The sequence below is a fragment of the Mytilus galloprovincialis genome, chromosome 6, assembly GCF_965363235.1.
Source record: "Mytilus galloprovincialis chromosome 6, xbMytGall1.hap1.1, whole genome shotgun sequence".
In the NCBI taxonomy this organism is placed as follows: Eukaryota; Metazoa; Mollusca; class Bivalvia; order Mytilida; family Mytilidae; genus Mytilus; species Mytilus galloprovincialis.
In genome coordinates, this window is record NC_134843.1 from 33,291,458 (window position 1) to 33,318,093 (window position 26,636).

General features: G+C 33.7%; 2 protein-coding genes across 5 annotated transcripts in view; both read left to right on the top strand.

Annotated features, from left to right (window-relative positions):
* LOC143079403 (carbonic anhydrase 2-like) overlaps nt 1-26,636 on the top strand; it is a 41,764-nt gene that overhangs the window by 2,695 nt on the left and 12,433 nt on the right. The window contains exons 1-2 of one of the 4 annotated variants that reach the window (XM_076254723.1): nt 18,388-18,467; nt 18,786-18,800. The exons of 1 other annotated variant lie outside the window; for it this stretch is intronic. The gene's annotated coding sequence lies outside the window, so the exon portion shown is untranslated. Of the gene's footprint in view, nt 1-13,128; nt 13,311-18,355; nt 18,468-18,785; nt 18,801-26,636 lie in introns of those variants that run through there. 2 more of the 4 variants (XM_076254722.1, XM_076254724.1) reach the window with 2 other exon arrangements.
* LOC143078574 (uncharacterized) lies at nt 310-8,338 on the top strand. The gene is made up of 2 exons (XM_076253432.1): nt 310-414; nt 4,101-8,338. Exon 2 carries the CDS (start codon nt 4,139-4,141, stop codon nt 8,336-8,338), a length of 4,200 nt encoding a protein of 1,399 aa, XP_076109547.1. The 5' UTR covers nt 310-414; nt 4,101-4,138.

The following is a 26,636-nucleotide window of genomic DNA, read 5'->3' on the forward strand; positions in this document are numbered from 1 at the left end:
CCATCAATTTTAATCATGTTAAAATGTGATTTTCTGGTAGCAGCAATAAAAACACGACTTATCAACATGGCGGACATATTTAACTGAACAGGTAAAATTTAGGGGAAAATGGATCAGTCCAATTTAAGGGGGATTAAGGAGGATATGAATGTTGATTTTTTTTATTAAGATCTGTGTTAAAACGATTTTTTCGTGATTGTTTTCTACATAAGTGTAATAAAATGTCATAATTAATATTGTTTGTTATGTAATTCCGTATTTAAATGGGTTTTTAATTTGTGAACATCAGAGTTGTTTTCCCTATTGGTGAACTGGTCCACGAACCACTATAAATACGACAAAACTCAGGTGAGTTCATGTCTCTTGAGTTAAAGTTCCAAGGAACCACCACGTCATTTCGAACTGAAAATAGTTGTAAGTATTTAAACACCGTAAAATATTCTGATATATGGAGATAAACTAATTTTCTTTAACTAGAAAAAAGTAAAATCACAAAATTACTGAACTTAGAGGAAGATCAATTGGGAAAGTCCATAATCACATGGCAAAATCAAATAACAAAACGCATCAAAAAGAGTAACTCCGTTCCAATGGCAGAGAGTGTGGTCCTTTATGCTCGCAATTGCCTTGGAATAGATATCAACACGCCACCTCTGTTGATATAAGGGTGATTCTTAAAGGTTATTAAATTCTTAATTTAATTTATGAACATACGTATTTTAATAAGTAATAATTATATTTCAAGGTTAATATACATGAACATCTAGAGTAGATTTCCACGTGCATGTATGTGAATGAGGCTCTAGTTGAGGTCATTTAGCCAATAGCGGATGTTTGGTGCTTGACATGACCTGTCCACTGTTATGAGTCTGACTATTCATCCGATCCTACACATGCATGGTCTCGTTTATCGAGGGGAGACTCCGCCCTTTTAGGAGTCAGCGTGAAATCTTCTGAACGTTTCTCGTAAAGGGCATCAGAAATGTTTAGATTTTCATGTATATTTATCTGTTTTATGATTATTAGTTAATATTTTCGAAAAAATACATTTACTATCAATAAAAAAAAAGTTTGGTACAAAAAAAAAATAATATACACTGTGAATTTGGTATTTTTTATTTGTAATACAATTATAAAAGAAAACAATTAGATTAAAAGTCTTTAACATCACTGGCTTTCACCCATGAATTAAACTTGGTTGGCCAGTTTAACCATTTGATATAATATTGTTTATAGGGTCCTCTTCCTTTTGTTTTTAACACTTTCTCAATTTTCCACAAGGAATTGTTTTTGACGTTTATTTGTTGGAGTTCAGATTGGTAGTAGGATCCAGAAATTTCATCTCCATGGTAATCTTTGATGCGATATAACGGTGTCATGCTTCTCCAGAATCGTCCGGATATCGTGAATACCTCACCGGTCCATTTTTCGTCATATTCCCGAGAAAAAATATTTCTCAAATATGTAAGTCTAACCCGATCGCCAACTTTAAACCTGAAGTGGTAAATTTTCTTTAACTTTCCAGAATGTGGTCTTGAAAAATATTTCGATAAGCGGACCGTTTCAGCATTTTCTTTTTTTACTTCTATGGGTGCCATGTCGATAGTGCTATGAATAGTGTGGTTGTATCCATCTGCAAAGCTTTGAAGCTTGTCTATGTATCTGTAAGACTGATTGTACGAAAAGTAGCGATATATTTTCGCTTTTATTGTTTTTATAACACGCTCGGACACTGATGCTTTGACCTCATTCAACGCATAAAAATGATTAATCTCTTCCTTTTTAAAAACTGTCTGAACTCTCTTTGCCTTGAACTCCTGTCCCATATCCGTTCTTATTCTATTTGGAACTCTTCCTGTTTTAAATATGTCTTGAAATGCAGTTGCCACGGACTCGCCTTTTTTATCTTTAAGTTTTCGTAACCATAAATACTTTGAAAACACATCGATGACTACCAATACGTATTTATATTCTTTGTTGTATTTTGAAAACTTCACCATATCCATAAGGTCAGCAGACCATTGGTCATCTATGCCAGCAACAACAATTTCCGTTCTATTCTGTGGTCTCCTTAATGGTCGTTGTAAACTGTATGGTTCTTGGCTTTGTAACCATTTTCGTATCTTATATTTACTAATTTTGTACTTCCCTTCTTTTTGTACATAATTATAAAGTTTGTCTGGTCCAGAAAAACTGGCAGGATTTGACGGAATGAAGTAAATTTCCTTTAGATATTTCTCCCATGCAGACATGTTGTCAACACAAATATCAAAATGGATATAATGAAACGCGTGTTCTACAGTACGTTATAAAGGACTAGTCTTCCTCTTGTATATCTTCGTCAGTGTCCTCTTCATCATCCTCATCGTCATTATCCTCAGTGTAAGTATTTATTTCAAAGTAATCATCATCAAATAATTCATCAAATTGATGTCGCTTTTTCATGAGAATTCGCCGAATTTGAGTTTCGTAATCTGTATCGTTTTCAGCAATATCCTGAATTTGTTGTACAATGTCAGAGTGCACTTTGCTTTCATCTAGGGGAACAATCAGTTTCAACAATTCAGTATAGCGTTTAAAAAATTGACGTTGAACAATATGGCTTATTTTTTCATTGCTTCGTTGAATTGCATCTTCCTCATTCATACCTTCTTTCACGTACTTGTCATATTTTGTATCCCAAGTATCTTTCGCTGTATCAATGGCTTCATGTAATAGGCTTTTATATCCTTCATTATCGTCCATATTAACATCTTCACTACCATCGTCTGAAACACTATCATATTTAATCCATTCTGAGGTTGATTTTTTTGAAGGACTTTCATTTCCTAGGTCTTCGTTGTCTCTTTTCCTTTTCAAATATTCGTTTTCTGGACACCAATGTTTGATATGTCTTTGTAAATCGTGCATGCTGTCAAGCACTACTCCACAATCGTCACAGGAGGGCATTTTTTCATACGTCTGTTCACCAGGACCGTCTTCGTAAGAATAAGGAACGGGTGAATGTTGGACTGTTCTTATATCATTTGAAGTAGGAATGACTTTTTTGGTCTTTGCTGATTGTTGCTGTAAAACGTTTCCAAGCAGTCGGTTCGTTTCGGGTGTCGTTGGTTTTAAATCCAGAAGAAGATAGCCAAATGGTTGACTAGTTGATTCTTCAAATTTTTCTAAAAAGTATGGTCCTTTTCCAGGATACATTTGTCTGCCTAAAGTCATTATCTGTTTATCGACAGGGTTGTTAAATAATACCAAGTAGTGACAATTTCTTCTCTGTGTAGGATCTTTACTGAAGTAAAGATTTTGATTTAATACTACAACTGATAGATTTCTATGATGGCTACCTTCCGTAAACAAGTCTGTGATTCTAGGATCTTTTGCTGATGTTGACATTAAATCGTCCAAAATTATCATATTTCTTACACTTGGGTCTATATAACTATCCTTCTCTAAATCAACTGGTATTCCTTGTATAAATTCAACATATGGTCTAACCGTCTTTTGTATTTCGTCGTAGAGTGGTTGCCAACGTCTGTATAGCCATAGTATTCTGTGAATAGTGGGCTGAATCAATCTTAAATTTTGAAGAAGTTGTTTCACAAAAAATGTTTTGCCACATGATGTTGGTCCGCTCACCGTCATCGTGAATGGATGTTTAAAAACAAAGTGTTCTGTTTCCTCCTTCCGAGGCGGCGGTGTATCTTCATCACGCGGCGGCGGCGGCATATCCTCATTACGCGGTAGCTGCTGGTCCCCCCTTTGCGGCGGCGGCGGCGGCGGTGGAAGTGATGTTCCTTCCCTCTGCGGCGGCGGCGGCGGCGGCGGTAATGTTCCTTCCCTCTGCGGCGGCGGCGGCGGGTCTTTATGACTGGTCTGCGGATATGGTTCAGTGATTCCATGTTTGTTTCTATGATGTCGAATCATAACGTCTTTTCTAGAAAATTGAAGTTTACATACGGGACACGTTTTATCGTCCATCTGTTCTCTCACGAAGGCAGCTGTATACTGATATATCTATCCAGTGTTTCAATTTATATATTTATATTTGATAATACGGCATTATGGGTAAATATACTACTATTTAAGATAATTTGTTTTTTCAGAATCCATTCATTTACATTTAAACAACAAGGAAAGAAGGATGCCTAATAGATTTGAATGTCAACAATGTGGTGCATCATTTTCTAAAGTTGGGATGTTAATCAATCATCGTCGACAATTTGGACATAAGGATACTTTTCCATGTACAATTTGTCAGAAAACGTTTGGCCGAAGGGATAATCTGGATCGTCACATGCTGCGACATCGGGATGGGTCTTTATTCCAATGTAAAACATGCGGTCTATTGTTTTCAAGAATTGATAATCTACAACGTCACACAGAAGAAAAACATACCCAGACAGGAGGAGGATTAAAAAGAAAAGCCACGAATGATGAAAACCCAGTCTTAAAGCGACACATCACAAGGAAAGACAATCCGGAACAGTTTTATGACCTACGTGTACTGTCAACTCAGCCTATACCTAAATTCAATACCACAACGACTCGTTACAAAGTATCATTCAAAGAATTAGAAGTGCAGGATTTACCACAGATTTTGAAAACTTTACGACTTTTGTTTGGATCTATTATCAATAACATAACAGAGTTTATGCAATCAACAGATCTTATTCGATTGTCAATTCAATGTCCTGAGTTGGACTTTCCTATAACAATACCGTTTATGAAAGTATCTCAATTGTCCGTTGAAACATTACTACGTGAAATAGAGAGGGTATTGCAGTCGTATGAACAATTTGTATTGGATGATTCACTTGAAATAGAGATGACACACGTTGAACTCCCTGTTGGCGGAACAAGAAATCACGGAAAATACGTTGATCTTGAGCGATTTATGAAAACTAAGCAATGTATTCTTACCATAAGAAATAGAGATGATCTATGTTGTGCCAGGGCATTAGTTACCGCAAAAGCAAACCTAGACAAACATGAAAAATGGAACAGTATTCGTCAAGGTAGAAAAATTCAAGAACATCTAGCAACTGATTTACATACTCTTGCACATGTTCCTCTGCATAAATGTGGAATTGAAGAAATCAAAAAGTTTCAAGCAGTGATGCCAGAATATCAAATACACGTTGTTTCAAAGGAACACTTCAATGGAATCATATTCCAAGGACCAGAGGCAGAAAAAAAGATTTATTTGTATTTTCACGATGAACACTTTGATGTGATTACTAGTATGCCTGCTTTCTTATCCCGTAGTTATTATTGTCACACATGCAAAAAGGGATACCAGCACAAAGAGGAACATCGTTGCAATAACATCTGTACATCATGCCATAAAATTCACGAAAAAAAAGATGACGACTGGATATACTGTAACGACTGTAACCGTCATTTCAATGGTGAAGAATGCTATAGACTACATGCACAGACTACCAGGAAAGGAAACTCTACATGCAAATCATACATTAGATGCAAGATTTGCAGTCAAACTATTAATAAGAAAATGCACAAAAAAGAACATATATGTGGTGAGATATATTGCAAGACTTGTAAAGATTTCTACGAAGTTGGACATCTCTGTTTCATGTTGCCGGTTGAAGGTGACAAATTTACAGAAAACACTCTAAATGACGATATGGACACTGTAGATGAGGATGACACCAAAAACCAAGTTTATATTTTCTTTGATTTCGAATGCACTCAAGACGATTTAGTTGAATGTGAGGACGGGTTTAAACCAGAACGAGACACCTCGAAATGCAAGAATTGTAAAAAAACTAAATGTGGAACTTATGAACACAAACCAAACCTATGCGTTGTACAACAAGTATGCTTAGAGTGTTTAAAAGAGGAACTGACACCACTTAGTGTATGTGAAAATTGTGGAAAGAATGAACTTATTTTCAGAAGAATGAATACGACATATGATTTTTGTCAATGGCTTTTTTCTGGAGAAAATAATGGAGCCACAGTGATCTGTCACAATTTCAAAGGATATGATTCTTTTCCCATTCTACAATACCTGTACCAGAACGGTGTTCTCCCAAAGATTGTTCCGAGTGGAGCAAAAAACATGTCTATTGAAGTCCCATCATGCAACATACGTATGATTGACTCACTTAATTTTTTACCCATGGCGCTTTCAAAACTGCCTAAAATGTTTGGTATCAAAGAACTACAGAAAGGATACTTTCCACATCTGTATAACAGAAAAGAAAACCAGATCAGAGTTCTTAATCAGCTGCCGGATGTCAAGTTCTATAACCCAGACACAATGAAATCAGAGGACAGAGGAAACTTTCTTGAATGGTATGAAACTAACGCGAAAGTCATGTTTGATTTCCAAAAGGAACTTTTGAAATACTGCCGATCTGATGTAGATATATTAAGACGATGTTGTTTAAGGTTTCGAGAATTGTTTATGTGTATGACTAAATCAGCTACTGGAGATGGAGGTATTGATCCGTTTGAAACTTGTATTACTATAGCTTCGGCATGTAATTTGGTGTTTCGCACTAAATTCTTACGTACTGATACTATAGGCATCATACCAGCACAAGGATATCGCCCTGAAGAGAAACACTCTGTAAAAGCCATACAATGGATTAAATATATATCACAAACAAAGGGGGTGGATATTCAACACGCTCGAAACGGTAGTGAGAAGATAATTGACCAATACAGAGTAGATGGGTTTTATGAGAACAGCGAAGGTGAAAAGATAGTATTGGAATATCATGGGTGTTTTTGGCATGGATGTCCAACCTGTTACACACAACATACCATCAACACTGTCAATAAGTTATCAATGGAGGATTTGTATCATCAAACAATGGTAAAGAAGACCCACATTGAAAAGCAGGGCTACACATATACATGCATTTGGGAATGTGAGTTTGACAAACATATCAGGGAAGATGAAAACATTAAAAAGTTCATTGACTCCTTGGATATTGTTACTCCATTAGAGCCAAGAGATGCCTTTGCAGGAGGGAGGACAGAAGCCTTTAATTTATATCACGAGTCGTCCTTTGACGAATCTATCAAATACTACGATGTAACCTCGCTTTACCCGTACATAAACAAAACGGGCAAAGTTGTAATAGGGCATCCTAAAATAGTAACAGAGAATTTTGATGATCTAACGATGTATGAAGGACTAATCAAATGCAAAGTTTATCCACCTAGAGGCCTACATATTCCAGTGTTACCCGCTAAAATTAACAACAAACTGATGTTCTCCTTGTGTAGAACATGTACTGAGACAAAACAGCAAACAACCTGCCATCATGGTAATGAAGAAAGATCCTTTACCGGAACATGGGTGACAGATGAGCTAAAGATGGCAGTAAATAAGGGATATATACTAAGTACAATATATGAAGTCTGGCATTTCGATGAAGTTGAGCAATATGATCCCATTTCAAAAACAGGAGGCATTTTCACAGAGTACATAAATACTTTTCTGAAGATGAAGCAAGAGGCAAGTGGGTGGCCTAGTTGGTGTATAACTAAGGAACATAGGCAACAATACATTCAGGACTACTATGAGAAAGAAGGCATTTTACTCGACTACAATAAGATAGAAAAAAATCCTGGGTTACGCGCACTGGCAAAATTAATGCTAAATAGTTTTTGGGGTAAGTTTGGACAGCGGACAAATTTACCACAGGTCGATTATGTATCCGAGCCTTCTATATATTTCGATATGCTGACCAGTGATCAACAAGAAGTTACAGGTGTGAACTTTGTCACAGATGAAATGGTGGAAATGCGTTGGAGGAATAAAGCGGAGTTTGTTGAGTCATCAGGAAGAACTAACGTCGTGTTGGCGGCATATACAACTTCTCAAGCTAGACTCAAATTATACAGTTATTTGGAACAACTAGGACAGCGGGTACTCTACGCTGATACCGATTCTATTGTTTTCACTGTGAAGGAAGGTGAATGGGAGCCATCTTTAGGGGACTACCTCGGAGATCTTACAGATGAGGTTCCCGAGAACAAGATTACACATTTTGTAACCGGTGGTCCAAAAAACTACGCATACAAGTTGCATAAACCTGATGAAAGAGGAAATCAAACAATTTGTAAAGTGCGGGGTATAACGTTAAACTATAAAAATGCTTTAAGTATTAACTTTGAAACAGTGCGTGAAATGGTTACTAATGGCATTCAAGGTGACAAAATAACTGTTTGGGACGAGAACAAGATTATAAGAGACAAACAGAACAGTAGAATCATAACATGTAAAGAGAGTAAAGATTATAAAATTGTATTTGACAAAAGAGTTATCACTGAAAAGTTCATTACAAAACCGTATGGATACTAGATTTTGTAGCTTCTTAATCTTTTAGAGATGAATGTCATTGCTTTTAATTAAAATGTGATTTAAACAAACTGTTTGCTATTTTGTTTATTTATTTACTGAATATGTATAACATATACCGAAAACATATTCAAACAACAATGAAAGCACAAAACGAAACACATTTATCTTTATCTTCAAATCTTTAAGATAATATATACAAGCCATAATCTCTTTTTTTACTATTTAGATTTAACGTATTTAACAAATGCAATCATCTTTAATCATCTATTATTACTAACCATCAAAAACAAAATACTGAACACCGAGGAAAATTCAAAAAGAAAAGTCTCTAATCAATTGGAAAAATTTGATGAACTTAATTAAATTATTTTATTTCATTGTACTGACAATGTCATGTATGTGTATGTTTGGTCGATTAAACCATCACTTAAAATTCTGATACGCCATTTAACTGACCAAACAACCATGGTCTTAAACTATAATCAATCAATATGACCATTTGACCAATGTTGACGCTACATGTTAATGGGAAATTAATTAATATACTTAATTATATTATTAATTGTCATAATTAATTATTAATTAAGAAAACATAACATTTCCTTAATTATATTACTAATAAAAAAAAATGACCACTTGACCCTTGTCGAAAATTCCCTCCTACAAACAAAATGGCGGCTTTAACATTGGGTCTATGGGGAAAAAGTGGTCTAGTCTAACAGGGATGACTACTTATGTTATGATGGTATGATACTAAACCCCTAACGGGAAGGATTGTGCTTGATATTCATATAATGAACTCATAAGCTTTCAGTCAGTTAAATTGAAGTCTGGAGCTGGCATGTCAGTTACTCTGTAACTGCTAGTAGTCTGATGTTATTTATGTACTATTGGCATTTTGTTTATTTTCTTTGGTTACATCTTCTGACATCAGACTCGGACTTCTCTTGAACTGAATTTTAAATGTGCGTATTGTTATGCGTTTACTTTTCTACATTGGCTAGAAGTATAGGGGGAGGGTTGCGGTCTCATAAAGATGTTTAACCCCGTCGCATGTTTGCGCCTCTCCCAAGTCAGGAGCCTCTGGCCTTTGTTAGTCTTGTATTATTTTAATTTTAGTTTCTTGTGTACAATTTGGAAATTAGTATGGCGTTCATTATCCCTGAACTAGTATATATTTGTTTAGGGGCCAGCTGAGAGACGCCTCCGGGTGCGGGAATGTCTCGCTACATTGAAGACCTGTTGGTGACCTTCTGTTGTTGTTTTTTCTATGGTCGTGTTGTTGTCTCTTTGACACATTCCCCATTTCCATTCTCAATTTTATTATGTATGCTTTGTACAAGATGTAAGTTGGTACAAATTATAGTTTGTACTGGGTTTTTGTACAAGTTATAAGTATTTTTACACCTACCTTCTTGTAACAAGTAATACAAGTTTATCTTTTAAAATGTATCAGTTTAATGTCTTTAATTCAAACGTATATTCTTCAACTTAACATTAAATGCTATTCTCATTGTCTTAAAACTTGAAATGAGGATACCTGAATGGCTTAAATTTTAACTTTATTTTTCTCCCTGTACCAAAATCTTATCTATAAAAAGTCTTTTTGTGTTCTTGTATCAATGCTCAGTATACGACTGTATAGTGTTATTGTGGAAATAGCACAGAAATATACAAAACAAAAGGCTGTGTGCTTGTATTATCCATTTGTGTTGAGCGGTTCATAAAACATTGATAACATGTACAAAAAATCTGTACAAATTATAATTTGTACAATGATTTGTACAACATTACAACTTGTACACAACATATTTATAGTGTGTATATATATTGGTAATCTGTGCCATCATCAAGATAGTATAAAAATGTTGTGCAAGACCATTGTTTCTTTAATATAACATTAATTTTATGTTTTCTTCGGCATCTTCTATACTATGTAAAGGTTTCCAGTCGGTTGCTAAATAACTAAAAAGATAAACAGCTTATTTCGAGTTGTTATTCAATTTGTTATTCAATTTGTTTGAATAGAAGAGCAAACATTTCGAATATAACTCGAAGATAGATCAAATATATACTATTTGCAGGATCTACAACCCTTCCGGAGCACCTGAGATTTGGTGGGGTTCGTGTTGTTCAGTCTTTAGATTTCTTTGTATGTTTGTGTATGATTATCTGTCAGTTGGTCTTTTTCTTTGTTAGCCATGGCGTTGTCAGTTTATTTTCGACTTATGAGTTTGGATTTCCCGCTGGTATTTTTCGCCTCTCTTTTGCAGTTTATTTTTCTGTATTCTATCTGTTCATCTTAAACTATCATTTCCTGAAAACAAAATATAAATGTTTGGTAATAATACTTTTAGTAATTTTTTTTCTGTGTTCGTTCAACTTCACATCCTGAAAAAGGTTTCTGTAAATATTACCTACATGTACATTTTAAGTGTTGATGACTTTACTTGATGTGTTAAATATAATTGATCTTCTATCAAAAGGAAAACAAGATAGTTATATATGATAGGTGTTTGATTAAATTATTGTTTTCGTTTTATTGGAGTTAAAGGAAATGAGCCTCTGTCTATTTCAATTATAATTAATTTCTAATTCTAAATATACAATGCGGGAGATGGAAAATACAGCGATGTATCATCAGACAATTGTCTAAGTGTTTCGCCGTAATCATTTTTATACGAAAGAAATAAAATACAGAGAGAACAAGTGATTGTGTCTTCTTCTTCTTTTTTTAAATAACTAGGAAACGATACAACTTTTCCCTTTATTCTTTATGAAGAAGCTTTTGAAAAATCATTTCTAACAAGTAGCTTTTTTATTTTATTTTCAAGATAATTTTATTTAGTTTTATATTTTTAATAAGTTGATATACATCTGAATCTTTTAAATTCTCATACGAGACTACTATAACTGTCTCAGATTATATCTAACATTTATGAAAAAGGTTTGCTAAGATGTCATTCTATACTTAGAATAGTCTAGTAGTTTTTAATATGTTTGTAGAGTACTCTCCCCTCTTCTTATCCGACACCATGTAAACAGCTAATTTTATATGTGTGTCATTGATTTGTCATTGGAAACTAGAAATAAGAGTTATGATATACCCTTCATATATGAACGCTATTTAATGATTTAAATTTTCAAAATATTGATATACAACTTTGTATATTACTAATTTGGTCAAAAACCAAAGCCCATATATGATTGTCAATAAAATGAATTTTCACTCGTGTAAATAAAAAACGCCCACTTGTTCTAATTTAGAAAATCTGTTAACAATTAAATAAATAGTAAACGTTAGCAACTGATCATAAGTTCAATATATGGAACACCTAAATTAAAATATGAAAAAAATATTCTGGTCAAGCGTATGTCATATGTATTTCGGTGAATGTAAGTGTAACTGTAAAAGATCATTCAAAGTACCCCCCTTTTCTATAGACGATGACAGATATGCATATTTACCAAAGTGTCTAAATTGGTTTACTTTACAAATAGTTGAGACTAGATATGGACGATGCAACCCCCCCCCCCCAAACCCCAACCCCCGGGCTGTGTCATCATATACATGAGTATAGTTCCACACAAGACTAAGTCCAAAATATCTGGCAATTTGAAAATATTTGAAAAAAAAAATCTTGTTGATATATTCATACCTACACTATGTGAAGAAACCATCTTACAAAATTAAAGTTATAACTCAATAACTGCATGAGGAGTATGCTTCTCGGCATATTGCTGCGGGGCCTAAAACTATTATGACAAAATTTGCACAAGAAGAGAAACATCGGATTCAACTTCATTGCATGTACAACATATGGAATTCTGAAGAAAATGGATTGTGTACAGTTTATACATTGACTTAATTTTGTTTTAGTACATATATTTAAGTGTCCAACTTCTGGTTTTGAAAGTGCCTAACACAAAGATGTGTGAGAATAAGAAGACTGAACATGTTTTTTTTCAAAAGAAAGGACATATACGTATACACAGAAGGGTCAGCTGAAGCCCGCCTCCGGGTGCGGGATGTTATCGTTGTGTTGAAGACTCATTGGTGGCCTTTGACTGTTTTCTGCGCTTTGGACTGGTGGTTGTCTTTTTGATACATTCCCCATTTCCATTCTCCATTTCATCATATTCATAGTGAATGTTTCATAATGCTAGATTCATGCATTTATGTCATAACTTTACATATACATTGTTATTTATTTCGTTTTGCTGCACGTGACTGAACCGGCTTCGACTTAAAGTGGGATCCGCGTTGAATGTCACATATCTTTGACACGAAGCACACCATTGTTAGATTAGATGTAGTGATTTCGTGCTATGAATAAATACAGCATCCAGCCATTAAAAAGTGCGTCTTACGTAACAAAAAAGGAAGTTTTAATTTGATCGTATAGATGTACTTTAGCGTTTACACTGTGCTTTTTTGTGTAATCAAGCAAAAGACATTAAAAGATATTACTTCATAGGAATTTTAATACCGGATATATTACCAATAATTTGCCAAACTATTTTATCAAATTTAAGCACGATCAACAATTTCTTCCGCATTGTGCATGCATGCAATTTATTTTCATTTTCACACGGTATCAAGTGCAATAATGAAAACCTGATGCGTATATATATATAAGTATAATTGTATAACTTAGAACATAATGGTCATAATTTGATTTTTTTATGCAGTTATATTTTCATGTATACCTATGCTTATTTATTATACATCAGTTATCAATAATCAGAACTAAATAAAAGTGCATACGTGCAGTGATATATAAGATTATTTGCATCAACAGTTAAACGTACTAATACAAAGATGTGATTAATCAGTAGTGGAGTATTGATCGATCTGCTACGTGAGGCTGAATCAATAACATACACATTAGTTTCAAGACATCAATACAGCTCTTCAAGGTTAAAAATTAGTTACACATCTCGGAACCGAGTTTGGTATTCACGTGTTGACGTAAGTATTTAAGGTTATATGTCATGTATGTGCAGTGTGTTATTTTTTTTAGCGAAAAGAAGTCAGAGAAAAGATTTTAATTAAAGAATGATTCGAAGACATTTACAGAAAATAAGCAGGTGATAAAACGGATATAATCTTAATTTATTCGACTGTCTATTAATACCGCTTTTCCGTAAAAACATTTTCAAAATTTAAGATACTAAAAAGAAAAAAAGAGAGAGAGCTTTGGATTAAAGGTCAACGTCTACAATTCTTACAAAACAAACATGAAATTTAACACATTTCTTTGGTTTAACCTCTTACCTCTGAAATACAAACTCATGTAGTTTACACTTATATCTTATTTTAATCACCATCTTGAACTTGTTATTAACGTTTTGTTTTTGTGTCTAAATTTGGCGCCAAAAGTACGAAATTTTCAATATAAAACTGTCGAATTAACAGAAAGATGAATTTTCCATAGTTACTATAGTAGTTCATTAAGTAAATGTACTGCATTTGTATTTATACCAATGATATTTAAGATAAATCATGATTTAAATATTATCTTGCATTTAATTTATTACACCGATGTTGTCACTGTCATACTTAGATATAGAGTGTATTTTCTGTCATGACAATAATAATCCAACGTATACAATTTAAATATAGAACATTTTTACAAGAGTTTAACCTTGCATATTTCTTATCATGTGTAACAGAAAACATTTCCTCTCTTATTATCGTTTCAAAAACACATTATTCTTGTGTTTAGGATGTGGAGAACACTGATTAACAGGATTTAAGAATTTCTGTAACAATTTAAAACATTTCCTTCTTCCCATTGATGTCTTCCGCCGCGCATAGAAATCTATTCTATCTTGTAAGCACCGTTACACTTACAATTCTTGCCCTATTTTTTATGAAATTTATCTCAGAAATTTATATTATTTTGTCACAAATCGTATAAATTGGTTTATATGGCAATACCAAGTTTGATTTGATTTGATTTGATTATTAATGTTCAGGACAATTTCGAAAATCAGTGCCGATTTACTATATAATTTTAAATTGATTGATTGATTGATTGTTGATTGCTTAACGTCCAGTGGCAAATATTTCATGCATATTCAGGACGAGAACAAGTTCACAATAAATACAATAAGTAGGTTGTTGTAATAGAGGCCATCTAGGATGATGGTCGGGGAAATTTGGACTGCCACTGGAAAATGAGGGTATATTGGATAGGGACAGAAATTTTGCCTTGCAACAGGCCACCTACGGACCCCTTAAAGAGTTGTTGCAAGGGTTCTTAACGTGCAAAGAGCGTGGCACTCTCTTTACACGAGGCATCGGATTTAACGCCCCCTTCTGACCGGATGTGACTGCGAACTTGATACATCCCGCACAGCCAAACGGACGCCCCACTTCAACAAGCGTTTTACCTGCCGGTCGGGAGAAGACCAAGTGACCATATTTCTATACCCCAGTCACCCTTGGGGTATATAATTTTAAAGGAGTTTTGCCACTTGAGAATGTAAGTTGTATGGAAATCTGTAATGCTAGCACTTTCAAACCTACATTTTTTGACAGTTTAAAGATTTTAGGTTCAAAGGTTAACATCAAGAATGTCTCGGACGAGTTTGAAATTCAGTGCTGATTAAATACTTCTAAATGTCATTTTGAAATTTATAAATTCGCAAATCGCATAGTAGTGTGCTCGCAAGCCTACATTTCTTGTCTGGAAATCATGAAATGTGTTTCAAAAGTTTAAGACCACAGTGTCCTGGGCCTTTGTTTATCCGTGTCGGTCTGCTAATTTTACTATAAATCATGCCCAATGAAATGGAAATATTATAGGAAAATTGCATGGTAAGCGATCTCACGTCTACATTTCTTATATGGAAATGTATTTTAATACGGAAAAAAATATTAGAGTTATTGCCCTTGGACGATAATGATGTGCATCGACGGGGGACATTGGAATATGTAATATATTGTGTAGCATATTTCATATTTCAACAGCAAAGGCGTGATGTACTAAAATGTATATTTAGTTACTGATCTCCTACAAATACTACTGACTTCAATAACATTTATGACGAGTCTTCAAGAAAGCTATAAGAAGTATTTTGTTTCGGATTGTTTTTCTTGGGCGGCAGCATTAAACCCAAAATAGTTTTTTGTTTTCGCATCTGGGTTTTTATTTTTCATTTTCAAATTAAGAGCATGATTTGAATTATTGCAAAAAATGTTAAAAAAATGCAAAAGACGTTAAACAAATAGTTTTGCTACTTCCGTTTCTATTTATTTTCTTAAGGTTTGAGTGTTCTTGTTGATTGTCAACCCAGAAAAGCGCTTCTGACGCACGAAATTTATATGGAATTATTTTCATTTTGTCATATAACTGATTTAAACTCTATCTAAAAAAAAGTACTTGCATGGTCAGTTCATGGCATTTTTTTATTGCTAATTATGTGCACTTTCTAACAGACACAATCAGTATTTATATTACTCAATGCAAATGTATATATAATTGGTTAACAAAAGTTCTTAGGTTCTTCGCTATAAGCTATACATTTAAAGTATTATGATATTTTGAATAAATCAAATACTGAAAATAACATATGTACATGATAGTTTCAGTACTCGTAAATATTATGAGTTTTTTTCCAATAATTAAAGATTGAACAGAAACTGGGTTAAAATAAATCGTTAGTGCAAACAATTATTATCTAACCACAATATTTGACCCGAAGACCACGTCATCAAACATTTCCATTGTAATTTTGTAATCTCTATGTCCTAAAACTGGTTCATTCTGTGATCAATTTTACGCCATTGCAAGTGTCAAAGGTCTGTCCAATCTGTACTCAAATGCACAGTATGATAGCTTCAATGTTATTGTTTGCAGATAATTTCACATAGCGTATTTTCTGAACATGTAACCATTTTGTGTCTAACGGCAGCTCAAAACTCCGATTTTGGTAAGATTTCCTGAAGACAAATTTTGAGTAATTTTCGCACAAAAGAAAAATATGAAAACAAATCTCTGTCGAAGATTGTTGTTTCAGATGTAATTACTCCCCAAGTCCCGTTGACTTCAATAAAAAAAAATGAAAACCTGTAAACTGCATTTATTAACTGTCTTCAACAATGTTATAAGTACTGCAAAGCTATCCATATAGTTCTAAATATTTTATTATTCTAGTTTCTTGAATTTTAATACTAGTATTCAAATTCCAATTTTCGTTTTTTGACCCTTCGAGTGAAAAAAGGAAACTGGCCCTATTTTGTAAGCACACCTTTTAGCAAATCATGGCTTTAAAATATGCAATCTAAACTTTTGTTCAAAAATTCTTCTAAAACTTGTTTTTTTTACTTGCGTCTTTCAATGGTGAATCGTTAATGTTGGACAGCTGTCTGTGTTGTCTTTAGTAGAATGCAAGATCCGTCGTAAATGTGGGGCACCGGTGTATTGTCTGAGTTCATATGTATCTGGAATATACCTGAATCATGGATAACGTTAAGCGCCTGATTTAACTCTAACCTTGTAGAGGAGTTCACACGAGGGTATATAGTATAATGTACTTAATGCATCATGTAAATAATACTTTTCCTGAGAAGCAGGCAATATGTTACACATAGTAGATTATCAAAGCGTTAGATTCACTAAAAAATAATTTTCGCTATAAATCTCACTATTTGTCGATTTTGGTAAAAGTTTTATATTGGTGTCTTGTGCATTTGCCGTGTTATCTTGCAGATACTAGTATGTAAACAAGCAGGAATCATCTTTAAACCCGCAACATTTGTATGTGCCGGTCCAAAATCATTAAGATTGAACCCTCTTTTTACATTTTTTTATACTTTACTAAACTTTATGGGTTTTACTTATTATTAAATACCTTACAAAACCCCTGTTCGGTGGATAGTAATCCCTCGGGGGGGGGGGGGGAGGGGGGGAGTAGTAATCATACCATGCACATCTTCTTAATTTATCATAGAAAAGCTCCATTCAGGTCTTTTGGAAGATTAGGTTCATCGTGAAATAACAATATTAAAATTCAATGTTGATTTGTATTTGCATTACTCTCTCATCTAATCTTTGAAGGACTATTTTAGAAAAAAAAATTGAAGCTATAGAATTCAAATTCCTGATGGGGAAATTTGGACAAGAAATAAGATAAAATTGATCAACAGCTCAATGCTGTCTGGTAATAGGATATAAGAAGATGTGGTATTAGTACCAATGAGACAAATCTCCATCTAAGTCACAATTTATAAAAGTAAATCATTATAGGCCAAAGTACGGTCTTCAACAAGGAGCCTTGAACCCCTATTATGTGCTAGTATTAACTACGGGTTTTCTTTACATGTATAGGGAAATGATCTGTTCCGACACAGAGTATCAGAGTTAAAATCTCGACCGGTTGTGGATACGTATTTAAGCATCTCGCACAGTTTTATGGACCTGTCCTCATCCAAAGCACGGATCTTACTACCGGACGGAAAATTCAAGATTTCAATATTTAATTTTATAACCATTTATACAACAGCTGTTTTCTGTTGTTGTCTCTTTGACACATTCCCCATTTCCATTCTCAATTCTAGCTGTATTCACAGTAAACGACATGTGGCGTCTAAAGTTTAGGTTTTGGTCAAAATCTCATATATAAGTAGTTTTACATATGTTCAATATGCAATCGTTTAAACATCAGCTGTAAACATTTTCTAGGTCATTGCTCACTGTATAAGTTTTTTTCTTCCTTTGCATCTTTTTTAAATAAAAACTGACGTACAATTTAAACACTACCCTGTTCCAACAAGATATACTTTATATAATATAATACGGTAAGTGGTTAAATAGAACGTAGAATTTCATTTAATAAATACTCCTAAAATTTTACAAATGTAACTTGAAACCGTGGATATTTTGCTTCTGCTACAACTTTAAAATGTTTAGTCTATAATTAAATCAGACTACACATGCCCTTTTGAATTGGAGGTGAAGCTATAGTCATTGTAATGAACAAAGACCGGTTAAATGTATTTTTAAATTTGAAAAAAAAAAGATATTTGAATGGCCAAATCAGTATATGTTACCAGATCAACCGTAACACATTGTTGAAAATTATCCATTAGTACACATGGTGCATGTCATATGCTGTTCAGGTATGTGTGTAAACTAATAAGTCTGCTTCTTTTTTCTAAATAGGACGTGATATTTCAATAAGTCGTAATGACATTACTTTTAAATCATTTTATTCGAACCGGAAATAAGTCATCAGTTTATAAAAGTTAAATTTCATTTATATATTTAACAAAGAATCAATGGACATTCATATCACACCCACATATAATATATTAATTACACATAATAGCTATGATTTTTAGCAATAACATCTCCTTTTAGTCAATCCGGGTATTCCATGATCTGTATTTAGAATATCATATATTCAGTATATAATATATATCCCATATTTATTACAGAAATATTGATATAAGGTAAGCCATAGTATGGTATTAGTCGAGAGAAGTTGATACGGGAAGTTGTGATATATGAAAAACTAGATAATTGCGTTCTCTTATGAAGTACATAGAAAACCAACCATAAAATGTTAAGAGTAGATTTGATTGTTTACTCTCCATCAGTATGACTTGGTACAAATGTAAAGGTATGAGCCAGGCTTGATTGATGGATAAATTATTTGGTATTAAATGTCCAGTGATGCATATTACATGCATATCGGGACGACAACATATTAATGTAGTATGCTTAATAAAATTGAGAACGGAAATGGGGAATGTGTCAAAGAGACAACAACCCGACCATAGAGCAGACAACAGCAGAAGGTCACCAACAGGTCTTCAATGCAACGAGAAATTCTCGCACCCGGAGGCGTCCTTTAGCTGGCCCCTAAACAAATATATACTAGTTCAGTGATAATGAACACCATACTAAACTCCAAATTGTACACGAGAAACTAAAAGTTAAAATAATACAAGACTAACAAAGGCCAGAGGCTCCTGACTTGGGACAGGCGCAAAAATGCGGCGGGGTTAAACATGTTTGTGAGATCTCAACCCTCCCCCTATACCTCTAGCCAATGCAGAACACTGTATTCTAAGACACAAAATTCTGATCCAATTTTTTGCGTGATATAGTTCATGAGGTTATTGTTTATAGGAAGGTCTATGTAGATTGATATGACTCTAATGACCAGTCGTTGCCTTTACTCTTTTAAAATGCATCGTTTTCAGCGGAAAAGCAGTAAATACCAATTTCCAAGTCTTTTTGTATGACCCGATTGCATAGGAATCGAACACACGTATTCATGAGACTACCGAGATCTTTAACCATACTTAATATCATGGTTTTATTTTACGTGTTGATGTTTGGGCTCTGTATTACTATTGCATCGTTACACTTTTTTAATCAACCCACCTGTTTGATACCTTGGTACACATTCTGTTCAGCCTTTCTGTTTTGTACTGTAATTACAATGACTACGCTGAATTATTTCATTGGAAAATGTCTGTTTTATGACAGTCAACTGCTAAAACAAATAGTTTTGGCGAGCAATTTATTCTCGCGAATTCCTTTTTTATTTACATCAATTAAAGAGGAGCGCGAAATCAAATCGCCTCGAAATTGGTAAGATAGTGCTAAATGCGAAATAAATATACACAAAAATAAGTTAGTCACAGTATCCCATTATTTCCTTTACACAGCTGGGTTATTTGTAAGGTTTCGGTGTTTTATAAACAAACTATAGACTGCTCTTTGTATACATTATTTTTAAATACTGATTATGTAAAACGTATGCACCAGATAGATGATGGATGCTGGTTTTATAGTAAATCTTGGTGCAACCCAGAAGAACTGACAGGATGTGAATATCTCAGGAATTATATACAGTCTCACGGAAAACGTTAATTGTGTAATAAAAGTATACGTAATAGAAAATGACACTTTGCAGATGAGGCAGAAATTCTGAAGTACCAAAAAACCAAGAGCTTACTTAGCAAAATTCCCCGTGCACCCAACTGTCACGTAAACAATTTACCGACTTCACAGGAGCAACATTCATGTAAAACACCTCATTCGAATAAACTATAAATTATTGGATTTTAAAATTTTACACAAGAGGTAAAATATTTCTTATTGTCAGATATAACAACCATAATCTAGCTACCTTTAAATAATACCGACTTTCTGTGACAATGATGACAGCAATGTCTGAAGAATAAGTATGTTTGGTCCTACACTTTGTATTATTATGGATGAATAAACAACAGTAATACAACATTGAGACTTAGAACATTGTACTTGGCTTGTAATGCACAACACGACAGCACCAACTGGTGGAGTAGGATCTTCTTTCCTTTCCGGAGTACTTCTGATACCCCCTGTATTGGGTGGCTTCGTGTTACTCAATCTTTATTTTTTTGTTAAGTGTTTTGTAGATTGCTATTTGTCTTTTTTGTCGTTCTTTGTTTTTGGACCTAACATCTCCTTTTTTCTCCGAGTTGTGAATGTCCCCTTCGTATCTTCATTCTCTATTTTGTTATTATTATGCTAAATTTCAAGGCACTTTCACAACCCTACAACGCGGAAGTATTCAAATTCAAAAAAACAAAGTCCAAGGAGGTAAATGGTAATCCTAATTTTAACAAAGTTGACGGCTTCTAATATTTCAATAAAATGCACATGAGTTACCTCAATTGGAAACATGAGAAATTAGCGGACAATTCAAAAGTAACGTTTTGTTGCTTCAAAGCAATGAACGGTGACAAAAAACAACCAAAAGATACCTAACGATTAAAATAGCCTCAACTTTTCTTTAATACGCAGTCCATCCTCCAAAGTTAATACCATGACACGTGTTATATGTAAGGAAAGACCATTGCAATATACGTAACATTCCCATACATAATGTAGAAAGTTCTTATATTGACTCAGATGTTAGTTTACGGCATGTTTTAACGACATTAACATTGAAATGTACCCAACTGAAATAAAAATGGTAGTATTTATATACGAATGTGTTGGTGTTTTTGTTGCAAAATACTGTAGAAAAAAGGGGAAGAAAATTCAAAAGGGGCAAGCAATAAACGATAAGTTATGAAATTGTCAAGACAAATTATTTCGGTCATCCGTGCTAAGTGATGATGATTCATATTCAATAGGTCATCGGTTCAAAATGCTTCAACTGTAGAGGCCATTTGTATGATTATGTAATGTGTTCGTGTAAGTGAATAATGTGTCTGACTATATGAGAGTGCGAATAGGGTTCCTTCATTTCTGTATTATTTTATTATAAGGTATTTTTTTTCTCTATATCTTTGAGGTTTTATTTCTCCCTATTCTTTAATATTATTTTTTTCCAAATTCTCTATTATTTTTTCCCCCAACATTTCTCTATTGTGTATTTTTTCCGCCAATTTTTCTGCAGTATGTGTTCAAATTATTTTCTATTCTAAAACCCCCATCTAATTCAAATATAAGACCCACAAAACTAATAAAAACACAATATATCTGTCTTAAACTGAAAATAAATTGAATTTTTAAGTGTTTTGGGTTATCCCTGCTGAATATCAATTCCGTTAAAAACCCTCATTGAGTCCGTTTATGTAAATATATCGTGCTGTACACGGATTCCATACGTTATTCAAGTGCAAGCATTTCCCTTGATCTATAAAAGTACGATAAATTATTGGTAATATTGATAAAAAGCAATATTGATAAAAGGCTTAGGTACCCAAATAAATTAGCTATTCAAAATCCTTCATAATATTTTTCATTTTATTCCCGTTATAGCTGTCATATAAATTGGGACAATGACCTATTTTAATGATTGAATTTTACAACTAAACTACGCAAGTATATACAAACAAATTACACATGTTATACGACTTCTAAGGAAGACAAGATTGTAAATTAAAGTTTGACATCTTTACCTACTTTGTTAATGTAAGGATTAATTTACTCATCATAATTATCTTGTCCCGTCAAACAATTTAGAAATGTTAAAAATGTTGATAAACAAGATTTTTTTTAACATAAGATTTATTTTCATGTTTATTGTTTGTTCTTTTTTTTCAAATGACATACGTGGTCTATATGTAAAACTGTTTACGACTTAAAATCAGTGACTAAATATAAGAACCCCTTTTTTCTTGACAATTTAAAATCGGGTACTCAATTTCATAGGCTTTTCGAATATAGAAGCTGAGACTGCGCAGTTATATTATGGTCTGTATGAAGGTTAAACAAAAATAAAGCCACATCACGAATACAGTAGCTTTAGCTCCTCGATTGCAGAGAAAACGTATGATTTAAATAAGGGTAGTCACTGTCGAAACCAGTTTTTCTGGGCTAGTCAGTGCATAATTATTCTCAGAAGGCTTTTTCTTATACCAACCTACTTCTCTAAGTCCAGTTGAGGTTTGCTAAGTTAATTCATCAAACACTTATTCCCTATAGAATTAGAAGTAGTATTTATTAATTGTGAAAATCCTTAATTGATAGTATAATACAAAATCGCTTCACACACATGACAAAAGAACAGTATAATTTGGACTTTGAGATGCAGGCCAGTAATAAAAGAGCTGTTCCTTTGCTTTTTGTATGTTTTTTTTTTTTTTGCTATGATACATGATGTGTTCTAAGTGGATTTGCCCTATGATGTGTTCTAAGTGGATTTGCCCTATGATGTGTTCTAAGTGGATTTGCCGTATGATGTGTTCTATGTGGATTTGCCCTATCTCATTACAAAGCGCCTGAACAAAAAGATTAAATTCAAGCTGTGTAGTGATAACATTTATTACAAATCCTACTACTAAGTCCTAACTAAATATACGAAAAATCCCAAATCAGAAAATGATCAGTGGCGGATCCAGAACTTTTCCTAAGGGGGACCCGCTGACTGACGTAAGGGCCCACTCCAGTCATGCATCAGTGATTCCCTATATAATCAACCAAATTTTTCCCACAAAAGGGCTCCCAGCCCCCCCGCCCCCATTGGATCCGCCTATGGGATATACTTGCACAAATAATTTAAAAGTTATTTTCGTCAATTTGATTTATTATATAAAGTATGTTCCCTATTGCAATTTTGGAAACAAGAATTTGATTTATAGTAAATATCTATTCGTAACATGTGCTTCCTGTAAAGCTATATATTAAAACTTTTGTTCGGCTAGTGATAAATGTCCCTGTTATAAATTTAACAATAAAAAGATTATAATTGTTTCAACTGTCATCATAATGATATATATTTGTATGTAACTAAAATCAGTAAGTCAGACAACAATGATTAATATGTAGGTAACATTACATATTAAAAAATATTTCATTTCCCTTCTTTTTCCTCATGTTTATACTCGCACTAGTATAAGAATAAGAAGAAGAAGAAGAATAAGAATATTTTTTATTCCAATCAAGGGCCCTTGATGGGCAGCATATCATGTACACATAAAACAATACATCATGATTTGTAACAGAAAAACATTTTTATAAACTAAAATGAAACGTTAAAAAAATAGTTCAGACAGACATTATTATCTTCATTCTATAAATATCATATACATTTAATTCCAGGCAGGATCAGAACCATAAAATCATTACAATTATCATTGTTATTACATACATTAATTAACATTTCGTCTAACATCAAGAAATGTAATAATATAGCTCCCTAAATATTTAAGTACAGACAAATTTTCATTAGTGAATAACCAAACAAATTTTGCCTCATTTGAAAGATGTATAAAATGTGGACAAATACAGTTTATCTCCTTGAAAACTATCTCCCTATCATTTTTGTATGCTGGACAACTAGTTATAAAATGTTATTCATCTTCAATCAGATTCAGAGTACATTTCTTACATTACATTTCTTCTTTTGTCTCTTTCTATATATAATGTTTTATACCCGTCTCTTTCTATTTTGAGATCATGCGCACTGATTCTAAATTTACATATGGCACCCCTCAATTGAAAATTGTTTAAAGGTACATTTCTTTCGAAAAACAAGTTTTAAGTTTGAAATAAGTATCTAATTTACTACTCTGTGTATCTGTTCCTTTTGTGTTCCAAAATTTTACAAAACTATTACAAAGTTTTTGCTTAACTGACTTGATAAAAAAGTTGAGCTTCACCTCCAAATTATGAATATTCAGCTTTTTAAAAATGAAATGTATGGATGAATACCAGCATTCAATATTATTATTAAACATGTTTTGGTTACACGTATAGGTATCATACAGTAAACCACCATCATACAGTATACATAGAGAACACTAATATTATTTGCTATGCACTCTAATCCATGTGTCTGTCTCATATTTTGTAAACGAATGCTCTAAATTCTAACGACTGAACCATGGATATTAATTAAGTCCAACAAATATTTGATAGATTACAGGCAATTTCAGTCTGGTTGTGCTGGATGTATATATACGCAGCCACGTCCTGGCGGGATAGGGACATTATCCTATATATCGTGTAAGTGGTGTGCCACACTATTTCAGTATCGGTTCGTGAGGGTCGTTTCTATTTTATAATAAGTCTACATTTCAATCCCTATATCCAACATGCACTCGTTTCTGCTCTTCGTCATGGTCGACCTATTTATTGAATGTCCTCGTCCTGAACAAATATGCAAGAAATATTTGCCACTGGTAGTTTAGCAAACCCCCCTTTTTTTGGCCGATCAATGCATTTGAATGGGGAAATATAGTTGAACCCCCCCCCCTTTTGTCCTGTTATGGGAACCCCCTTTTTAATATGGCTGGATCCGCCTCTGGCTGTTCAAATCGAAACAGTCTATATTGAATGATACTGTATTCTCAAGTCACGTTAGCATATATAATTAACTAAGGTTTTACACTGAGCTTTTGATATCAGATAGGAAGTTTAAATATAGATAGATAAAGATAACTGTCTTAAATAAATAGAGAAAACCCCATAAGCTTTTTAATGACAGAAAGGTGTTTCTGATTCGTATCCATATGATTGAAAATGGCTCGAATTTCTAGGTATACTGTAAAAGATTCGATTCAAATTATTGACTACCATTCATTACCACTTCAAAGCATAATACACAATAAATGCTCATACTATTATCAATCTCGAAATCAGTATTTGATTGTAGTATAATTTTTTTTTCATTTTCATTTGCCCTTCAAAATATACTTGACATTGAGAAAGTCACGTACTACTGTGGTTACTTTTTAAATGGGAAGTCCAATCGACGTGTCTTTATTTGAAAGTGGCTATACTAAGCCAGGAAATGATACTTGTAGCCATAATTTTCTACAATTCGTACAATTTACAGCAACGACGAAGAAGAGAAGAGATTTTACAAAAACTGGCTAGTATTTTGGCTTTATGCCCCATTTATGGGCATTATGTTTTCTAATCTGTGCGTCTGTCACTCCGTTCGTTCGTCCGTCCGTCTGTCCCGCTTCAGGTTAAAGTTTTTGGTCGCGGTAGTTTTTGATGAAGTTGAAGTCCAATCAACATGATAAACTTGAAACTTAATACATATGTTCCCTATGATATGATCTTTTAATTCTAATGCCAAATTAGATATTTTACCCCATTTTCACGGTCCACTGAACATATAAAATGATAGTGCGGATGGGGCATCTGTGTACTGGGGACACGTTTTTGTTTAAATTCCTTTACGTTTATTACAGTTCTGTTCCCTATCAATTAATTTAGTATATGATTAGCTACTGTTAAGATTGTGCAAGGCATTGTCGCATATGACAAATGCATGTCAAGTCGTAGATCAGGATATTAGGTTGTATTTTAGTTGTCGAATTTTGTTTCCTGGAATTCTTCTGTTGGGCAGCAAAATTATTAAGCAGGCTTCCTTTCGGATAAGCGGGATGAAGAAGTTAAATCAAAAGCCACATGTAAGGAGAGTATCGAGATTTTTTTTATTATTAGCTCACCTGGCCTAAAAGGCCATGTGAGCTTTTCTTATCACTTGGCGTCCGTCGTCGTCGTCGTCGTCGTCGTCGACGTCGTCGTCGTCGTCGTCGTCTGTCGTCGTTAACAATTTTTCAAACATCTTCTCCTCTGAAACTACTGAATGGATTTGAATGAAACTTAGCATGATTGTTCCTTAGAGTATCCTGCACAAAGTGTGCGCTTCGATTTTTGATCCGTCAAAAAACATGGCCGCCGTTACCTAAAATAGAACATAGGGGTCAAATGCAGTTTTTGGCTTATATCTCGAAAACGAAAGCATTTAGAGCAAATCTGACAAGGGGTAAAAATGTTCATTAGGTCAAGATCTATCAGCCCTGAAATTTTCAGATGAATCA